The 9,572-nt window shown below is 47.1% G+C and overlaps 1 protein-coding gene across 2 annotated transcripts in view; it reads right to left on the bottom strand.

Annotated features, from left to right (window-relative positions):
• Positions 1 to 957: 957 nt before the first annotated feature.
• MFAP5 (microfibril associated protein 5) overlaps positions 958 to 9,572 on the bottom strand; it is a 48,854-nt gene continuing 40,239 nt past the window's right edge. For both annotated transcript variants that reach the window (XM_074935146.1, XM_074935137.1), the window contains exons 8-10: positions 8,903 to 8,990; positions 8,361 to 8,434; positions 958 to 4,137 (exon numbers count right to left, since the gene is read on the bottom strand). In XM_074935146.1, coding sequence (XP_074791247.1) covers positions 4,016 to 4,137; positions 8,361 to 8,434; positions 8,903 to 8,990 — 284 coding nt within the window. In that variant the 3' untranslated portion in view covers positions 958 to 4,015. The remainder of the gene's footprint in view (positions 4,138 to 8,360; positions 8,435 to 8,902; positions 8,991 to 9,572) is intronic.

Genomic DNA, 9,572 nt, shown 5'->3' with positions numbered 1-9,572 from the left:
CAGCTGGAAGATTTTTCCCCGAGCAGTATCCGTCGAGTCGCTCACCTAATTGGAATTGACATGAGCAATAACTCGAAGAGGAAGGTTTTGTGCTATGAGGTGCATTGTGGGTATCTTACACAATACTCTGAAGCATGCATCATTGGTCACAGGATTGGAGACAGGATGCTGGACTAGTTGGGCCATAGGCATTACCTGTGTTTCTAGAAGCTCTATCTAAACAAACACATGAGCTTGAAATCTCCCAGGTCCTGAGAATACATTTCTATGGCTGGTGTAGTCAGTCCCAGATGAGTTTATGGGACTATCAGACATTTTAGGGAGAAGAGAGAAATCTTCTTAAACCTCATCTGGAATGCACTGGAGAGATGTTTACTTGTATAAAAATGTGATTCTTAGGTGACGCAATGTATCTGAGTTACCCATATTTCTGAGTTTAGATGGTTCAGTAGGTTCTGCTTGGGTTGTGAAAAAATATATTCCGTCCCCACCCCTTCTTCAACTGGACAGTGGTACATTCCCATCACAAAAGCAAGGTGTTTTCTTACTAAGGAATTATATTCTCAGAGTGAAATCTTAGATGGCACACGAGCTATTCTAGTCCTCAGTGGCCACAACTAAAACTCCGGATAAACTGGTTTAATCAGCTGGGAAAACAAATGCCCTAAAGAAATTATAGGAATCCCTAGATAAAATACTGAAATGCCACAGGGCCCCGCTCATCAGGAATGAGTTGCAATTGCAGAGCAGCATAGGAAGTCCAGGACTGGGAGTGCTGCACATCAGTATTGAGGGACATCAGCAGACCTGAGCGGGGATCTCAGGAGTGGAATAGCAAGAGGTGCTGCAGGGCAGGGAAACGTTGAGGTATATAGGCAGAGTTGTGTTGAAGGCCCAGAACTGGCTGCAGGTCAGGATGAAACAAAAGGAAAAGCAGAGACAAATAAGCCAGAACACATGAGTTGCCAAGACTAATCAGAAATAAAGTTTTCTTTTAATGTTTTGATGTGCATTACATGGACTATAATGTTTCGACAGTGTTCTCCCAGGGGAATTCCACTTACAATCCCTGCATGCAGTGTGAGATTTAAGCAATAGCAAAGGTTTCTAATGCATTCCCCCAAACTGCGTGAACATGAGACTTAGATATACTGTACAGTAACTATGTAATATATTTATATATCTATATATGTTTACATTCAACTCTATATTCAGAGAGGAGACTTGGTCTAATTCCATTCCCAAGAGCTCCTTCTAACATTTTTATCTCCACCCACCCTCCTCCAATTGGCAGGAGTCTCTTTAAGGCCCTAATCCTGCACCATAGAAGTCAATGGGAGCAGGATCCTAGCTTTAAGTCATCTCTTCCCAATGTAGCAGGCATCTGCTCTCTGTATGAACTCATCCTCTACATAGGGCAAAGCTCTGCCCCCTATGTTGTGAGTCTCTATTTATACAGAGGACCTCTGCCTTCTACGAAAGAGAACTATGCCCCTATAGTTCCCAGGGATGGGTAAACTCCCTGTTTGCCTTGGAACTCATTCCCCCGTATAGTGGGTCTGTAGAGAAAAATTCAGCCCCTGTAGAGCAGAGCCCTGCCCCTGCATAGGAAAAATCTGCCCCTATCTTGGGGTATCTTCCTCCAAGTAGGATGTAACACAGCTTCGCTCTGTACAAAGTAGACATTTGTCTGCTATGAAGAGGCTTTTGTGTAGGGCAACTTATACCCTTATATCGCAGAACTCTTCCTGTATCTAGCCATCTCTCCCCTTTATTGTGTCACCCAGGCCATATACAGCAGAATGCTGCTCCTACCGAGTGGAATTATGCCCAATATATCAGGAGGTGGGGAACCAAACAAACTGGCCTTCCCTTATAGTTGGGAACAATACCTTTGTTAGAGACTGAGCTCCCCTACTCTCCTCCCCGCCCCTAGCTGTAGTGAGATAAACTACCTAACTGAGTGGCCCCAGCTGACCTTGTTGCCATAGTTAAGTTGCACTGCTACAGTGATTAAGACCCTTCAGTATTGTAACAGGGTGGCTTGCCTGGAAGCTGGAGAGCCTGGGCCTAAAACAATCCTGATGATGAGATGAGCCTCACCGAGGTGAATCAGGTATGCTAATATAAAAGGCAGCAGGCTGCTGTAGGGCTCAGGTTGAGACTGTTAGTGAGGGGGCTGTACCAGAGGGCTCAGTGCTAGCCAGTGTGGGTGATTTTGACTTTAGAGGGGGATGCGTTAGGGACTGTTTGGGTTATTTTGTGATTAAGGACTCTGAGGTCTGTGAGCTTTGTTTGACATTAAGCCAGACCGAGAAAGGAGTGAGGTTAGCCACAACAGAGACAGGGGGGCTTAAGGGACCTGTAAGAGATAAGGGGCAGAGTGCCTGCAAAGCAGCCCCTGGCCAGGATGGGGTGCTAGTTAAGTGACCACACCACTGTATATTTCACAATCCTCCTCCACTCTGCCCCAGACCACAATGGAACAGCCCAGTGCTAGGGGAATGAAATCCTTTCCACACAGCTGGTTTATCTCTGCATGTGTGCCCACTCCTCTGGCCATGGGGCTCTCATCCCCTTGCAGTGTGCAATAGGGCCCAGTCACAGAAGCAGCAGAAAATCCCAGGCACCCTGCCAGTGCCCAATAGTTTATTCCCTCTCTTTTTCCCTGTGCTAACCCAACACGCATTTCCTGCCTCCTGCAAGAGCTCCTGGTGCTGGGGTGGGAGAGGAGTTCCACAGAGACTTTTCAGGCAGGTGTGACGTATTTTGTGTGTATAAACCTGGGTTGAGCCAAGACTTCCCCAAATTATCCAGGACAAACCTGCTCTTTACCTGAAAGACCCAAATGTTCCATGTCCCTCACACTAGGAGGTACCAAGATCCTAGCCCACCTCCATGATGTGCCAATTCTTCACCTTTGCCCTTCCGTGGCACAGGAGCTCAACTTGCCAAACAGACTGCCTCTAACTGGCATTTTCTTGGATTGTTTGCAGTGATACCTTTGCTGTGGATCCCCTGGGCGTGGAATAGAGCTGGGAGGAGCAGAGAGGGTGGCCTAGGAGGCAGATGGGTACGCTTCTCAATAAATGTTATGTTTGTATTGTGAAAAATAGATTGCTCTGCTAAGCAAAGATTCTTCATTGGCTACTGTTCCTATGACAGAGGCAGATAGCTTGTAACAAAGGGATTCAAAGCTTCCCAGAGGTGGTTATAAATGAATTACTGCCCACAGGGCCTGTGAGACTTGTCTTGGATTGTAGCTCGGGGTTGTCAAGGTTTAATTCTCAGTCCCAGACTTGTCATTTCTCTGGCACTGAGAGCAGTGTAGAGACGGGGCATGGAGTTTCCGGGGACTAACACTAGGCTGCCAGGTAGTAAACTGCTGTCTCAGTCCCCTGAGACTGGGCTGGGATGTTCTAAGGACTTTCACTCTGATGCCATGCAAGAACCCCAGATTTGATTCCTACTCTTGACCTTTCTTGAAATGTTACCAGAGTGCTGGTCCTGAGGATCCTTGACCATTGGGGGCTGGAAGAGCTACAAGGGCTGGGCCCAGCATCCTAGGATTTAGTGAGTTGTGTAGTCACACAGGAGGCCAGGACACTCAGGTTCGCTCCATCCAAGGAGCGCTGTGGTGACCAGGCCTGGGACTCCCAAAGGGCTTGCACATTGTAGGAGATCTATATTCTGTCCCCACCTTCATCTCTCTCTCTTGGGGGGGAGGGAGAGAGAAAAGCAAGAGAAGGAGCAGTGCAGTTATAAAAACCTCTGGGAAACAGGCTGATCACGGCCTGCGAGATCAAGTTTGGGATAAAAAACATGAGCACCCTTTAGAAGAGACAGCAGCTACTAGCAGAGAGAGGACCCGATGCACTGCAGCACCTGAAGGGTGGGGTGGAGGGACTGAGCTTGTGTTGCAGGAGGGCTAGTAGGACTTGTTTGGGGTTGTAGATGGCGGGTTGACAATGATTCTCTTCTTCCCTTTCCCCCTCTCTCTCCTACTGTTTGTAGTTCACAGAGCATCAGGCTTATTCAGTTCCTTGTTCTGGCCCAATCGGCAGGGAGGGCCTCGGGGCTGACCGGAGCGGCGGATGCGTCGTGGTGGGAGGCCAGCCAGCTGACGGCAGATCTCATCTGGAGACAAAGAAGAGAGTTGCAGAGAGACACAAGACTGACGATTAGGGCTTCATTCAAGCTCAGTTCATCACATGAACAATTAGCAATACAATCTTCATGCTGTCCATATAAACTTGTGATGGGCACTGATTTAAATGGGACAGAGAAGCGAATCCTGAAGCCTTTACTCAGAATTCATTCTGGCCTTATGCAGGCACCATTCACACTGAAGTCACTGAGAGTTTTGCCTGGATAAAGACAGGGCTAGATTCTGCTCTCATTTACATGAGTGTAAGTCAGAAGCCACTCTTTTAAGCTCAGAGGAGTTGCACCAGATTTCCCCTGGTTGCCTTTCAGTAAAGACTTGCCCAGGATTTGCAGAGTCTAATCTATTGATTAGGGAACACCATGTAAATTCCAGGTGAAACCAAGATTTTTAAAACCCATTGCTAGAGCCCGCTTAAACTATTTATTTTGCTACTGATTTGATCCATTCCCAGTGTTTCTCAGTGTTAATACAGAGCTTTGTGGCACTTCAGATCTGGATCCACATGTGGATTTTGCAGCTGAGCTGCTTCCTATCTTTCTAATTGTTCAGATCCAAGGGTTTGGTTTGGCCTGTCTCCCCGTCCCCAAATTTTGGGGATGTTTGATTCTAGATCAGAACTCTCTGCTCTGGCCCATCTCTAGAAGTTCATATTAACTTGGGATTAAAGTTGCAATTTCTATCAGGGAAGTGACTCTGCAAATCCTCAGATTCCAGCTTCTTCCTTTTGTGTTGATTTCAGCTTGGTTTACAAATCAAGAGAAGTTTTCTAAAAGCTGCTGTCTCATTCTCAAAACTGGGACCTGAAAATCCAGGTAAGCTCTCTCTGCTTCTTGCATCACAACCAACAATAAAGTTTCCTTAATGGGAAGCCAGCTAATGATTCTACTGATAATGCACAAGGCAGAATAAATCCTTGCTAGCTCTCCCATAGCTTTATGGGCTCTCCAGGACTAACAGCAATAAAAACATGACCGTTGATACTGGTCTACAGGCACTTCTTTTACTGCTTTTACTATACCCATTTAGAAACAGACATATTTAAATAAGTGCTACCCCATGGTATGGACAACATGATACTCCCAGAAGCAGCCGGCTGCTGGCACGTCTCCACGCGCCCCTGGCACGGGAGGGGAGGCGGCTCTGTGCTCCACACCCCTGCTACAGGCAGCCCATGGAGACTCGCTGCCCCCGTCCCCTCAAAGGGCACACAGAGATGTGCCAGCAGCAGGGCTAAGGCGGCTCCCTGCCTGCTCTGCCTCCCCCCAGCAACTTCGCTCTCAGAAGGGGCCGGCATGTCCCTGCAGCCCCAGGGGGGAAGGAGTGTCTCTGCGCGCTGCCCCCACCCCGAGCATCAACTCCAGAGCTCCCATTGCCTGGGAACTGCAGCCAATGGGAGCTGCGGGGGCTACGCGTGTGGACAGTGATGCGCAGAGACCCCCTCTTCCCACCACCCCCCGGCCTAGGAGCCACTGCCAGAGGGGTGTATGTGCCGGTCGCTTTGGGAGCTGCGCTGCCTCCCCCAGCCTGGAGCCCGCACCCAAACTTCCTCCCACACTTCTGCCCCAGCCCAGAGCCCGCCCCACCCCCCTAGTGCACCCCACCCCCCTGCCCCAATCAAGGTATCTCACTTTATTTTCATTTACTTCCCATTACTTATAATATAGGAGGAGGATGAAGAAAAAAGAATGAAAATTTGTGTGTGTGTTGGGGGGGGGAGATGAGAGAATGTTTTTTCTTGGCTGGGTCCTGAGGGTGGGCCCCCAAAAAAGAAGCTGTGCACAGGGCCTCACTAACTCTAAGGTGCTTATATAAGGCTGGGTCTACACTGCCACTTTCAGCGTTAAAACTCTAGTCATTCAGGGGTGTGAAAAACACACCCATGAACGACAAAAGTTTTAGTGCTGAAAAGCACCAGTATACATAGCGGTTTATCGCCAGGAGCCGCGCTCCCAGCAATAAAGCTACCACCGCTCGTTCAGGGTGGATTTTTTAAATCACCGGGAGAGCTCTCCCCTGGCGATAAAGCGTGTCTACACTGCCCACGTCACGGCGCTGCCGCAGCCGTGCTGTAACATGGGCAGTGTAGATATACCTTTAGTATAGTTTATAGATCTATAGCTTATTCCTGTAAATTTGCCAAAATAAGCTACACTAGCATAAGTACTTGTATACCACTATAACTGCATCCACACTAGAAGGGTGGGATGGCCTTTCTAAACTGGCATGGTTAAATTGGTACAAACACTGTGTGCATACAGGTTTTAGTCAAATCGGCAACTGGATGGGAGAATAGAGAGTGGGAATGGGAGAATCACTTTTCTGGTTAAAAGAAAAGGAGTACTTGTGGCACCTTAGAGACTAACAAATTTATTTGAGCATAAGCTTTCGTGAGCTACAGCTCACTTCATCGGATGCATTCAGTGGAAAATACAGTGGGGAGATTTATGTACATAGAGAACATGAAACTGTCTCAGTGTGTATGGTAACACCCATTGTTTCATGTTCTCTATGTATATATATCTCCCCACTGTATTTTCCACTGAATGCATCTGATGAAGTGAGCTGTAGCTCACGAAAGCTTATGCTCAAATAAATTTGTTAGTCTCTAAGGTGCCACAAGTACTCCTTTTCTTTTTACGAATACAGACTAACACGGCTGCTACTCTGAAACTTTTCTGGTTATAACTCACACTTCAGGTTTCTCTGTATGTCAAATTGCTGCTCAAGCCAAGGTGTGACTCTAGTAATATGCTAACCCACAATCTGGGACTTTAACTGAGCTTCTGCAGTGTACACACAGGCCATTACTGCACAGCTAGCTGGGGCACTGTAGATTCACACCCTGGACTGCCATGCAGTAACTTGCCATGTAGGCATGCCCTGAGGATCAAATCCAGACCTGCTGTAACTTGATGCACTGACACTGTCTTTTGTGGAGTTGCACCCTTTTACACCAGGGCTACCCCTGTCCCTTTAACACTAATTTAGACACCATATTATTGGCTGTGAATGCTAGCATAATCAGTTACACCCTGCATGCATGAAGTGCAGTTTATACATTTACATATTGAAGCTCATGTGTGTAAACAGCAGAATTAGGCCTGTCACAGGGATGGGAACCAGCCTCATCTCTGCCAGACTTAGCCCACCTCTGCAGGAGGAGGGAATGAATACAAGGGTCATAGGATGGGGAGCATAGGAGTGAAAACAAGGCCAGCTAGGGGATATAAGGGCAGCCTGAGTTCAGTCAGAAAAGAGACTCCAGGAAGAGCAAATCTGGGAGTGACTGCTCCATTAAAGAGCTGAACAGCTAGAAAAGGTCCATGGAGAAGGCCTAGGCTGAGTAGCTCTACACATCTGCTTGGTGGGTCTGGGAGGGAGACCTGCAGGGAACAGGAACCTGCTAGAGGAAAGCCTCAGCAGTGACAAGACTAAGAAACCTGGATGAACAACTTATGGTGTTTTGAACTTTAATAAACCAGACTCTCAAAAGGGACGGGTTAGTGAGACTCTCAGTGTGAAGTCTGATTAACTAAGGAAGATGACCAGCTGTAGTCAGGGCCCAGGGAAGAGACACCCCAGGGCAGTTTGACAGGCAGCAGGAATCTTGGAAGCTGGCTACTATGAAGCAGATTCTGGAAGCAGGGACAAGGAGAGGAAAGAGTCTGCTAATAATGTTTCTGGTGTGGAGAAGTGGGACACATCAGGAAGGTCTGCCCTGGTAAGAGCTGTGACGCTGGGGAAATGGGCTATGTTCACAGGAAAGACTGTGTCCATGGTTGTGGGAGAGCCTGGAGGATACAGGGAAATATCTCCCCCAAATAGAGAGGTAAAAGGGAAGAGGTTGCATCAGGTTCCATTTTGTAGACTGCACAGTGTAAGTTACAGGGCCACTGTAGTAGGGATGGGTGTGGGTTCCCCCATGATACCACCTTATAAGATGGTACATTCACCCCTGTCACTAAGAAGGGAGTGAGGGGAGCCTAGGAGGGTTGGAAGTTGAGCCCCAACCTCTTTAAAGGCCAGCCCACCTTGTGCCACTGCTCCATCAACCACTAGTTCCCCCAGAGAGAAATGTCACTTGACAGGCACTGTAGTTTCTTATAAAGGAAAGCACACCTGGACAAGACTGCTCCCCTTCCCCACAGAGCTCTGCTCTGCTGCTCCTCCGCCCAGCCCAGCTGTCACTCACCTTGCATGAATTCATCCTCCTTGCAGATCACACGAGAGCACACCTCCTTGTTTATTATGTACATGCGACGCACACTGAGGGGATGAGTGGCCACCAGAATCATGTCAAGGATGGGAGAGAAACAGAGAGAGACTGAGATTCATGAGAACAAAAAGTGATATAGGTAATAATCCTTCAAACAAGGAGGCAAATCCTGAGTTCCAGTCAGTCCCTACTAAGGGAAAACCCCTATTGATGTCAACAAGGCATTTTGCCTGTGTAGGGACTTCAAGATTTCACCCAGTACATAAATTAAATAATAATTAATAGCTCACAGAACATTTTACAACTTCAAAGAGTTACAAATATATTAAGTATTACACTGCATTAGATAAGAACCTCAATTACACTCTTAGGATTCACTTCACGCACTTCCCTTCCCTTGTAGGGACTAGAACTAGGGATAGAACCCTTGTGTCTCCATAGAGAGCACACTTTCTGAGCTGGATGTGCTCTTTGTGATAGTGAGTTGGTTTTTCTCCTGGGGATTGCAGGCTTCTTACCTGGTAACACACAGGTAACTGATACACTGTTTCACAGGTTTGTGAACGGAGTACAGGCGTGTGCAAGGGAACTGCTCCTCACGGCATTCTGGGAAACACACACAGGTGAAAATGAATGACAATGGTGGTTGTGATGTGGACACAAGTTCACTAGGCACTGGACGGCAAGCCTCAATTCATTTTACAAAAGCCTCCAAACTGGGGCTGGATTGGATCTAGTGCTCAAGAGATTAAAGGCTCCATACCCCATTTCCTGATATTCTTGAGGTGCTGGGACTGTTTAGAGAAGAGAGGCCAAGAAAAAGGTGTCATACTAAATAATAAATGGTCTAGATGATGAGGATAAAGCATTTCTATTCCCCTTAGCTCATAATTCAAAAACAAGAGAACATTCAGTACGGTATACAATTAACCTGTGGAACTTACTAACACAATATTACTCAGAGTTTAGAATAATTCTGAATGGACATTTATGCAAATAATATCATCTGCAGCCATATTATTTAAGATACAGATTTATAAAGGATATAAAACCTGATGCTGCACATTAGAACTCAGCCACATTTCTTGTGGGGTCAGAAAGAGACTTCCCCTGTGGGCAGATTATTCCATAACTGTCCAGTATGGGGTTACTTGAATATAAGAATAGCCATACTGGGTCAGACCAATG

Source organism: Natator depressus, chromosome 1 (assembly GCF_965152275.1).
Source record: "Natator depressus isolate rNatDep1 chromosome 1, rNatDep2.hap1, whole genome shotgun sequence".
Classification (NCBI taxonomy): domain Eukaryota; kingdom Metazoa; phylum Chordata; order Testudines; family Cheloniidae; genus Natator; species Natator depressus.
Note: the sequence above shows the minus strand (reverse complement) of the source record. Positions and strands in the feature narration are given on the sequence as shown.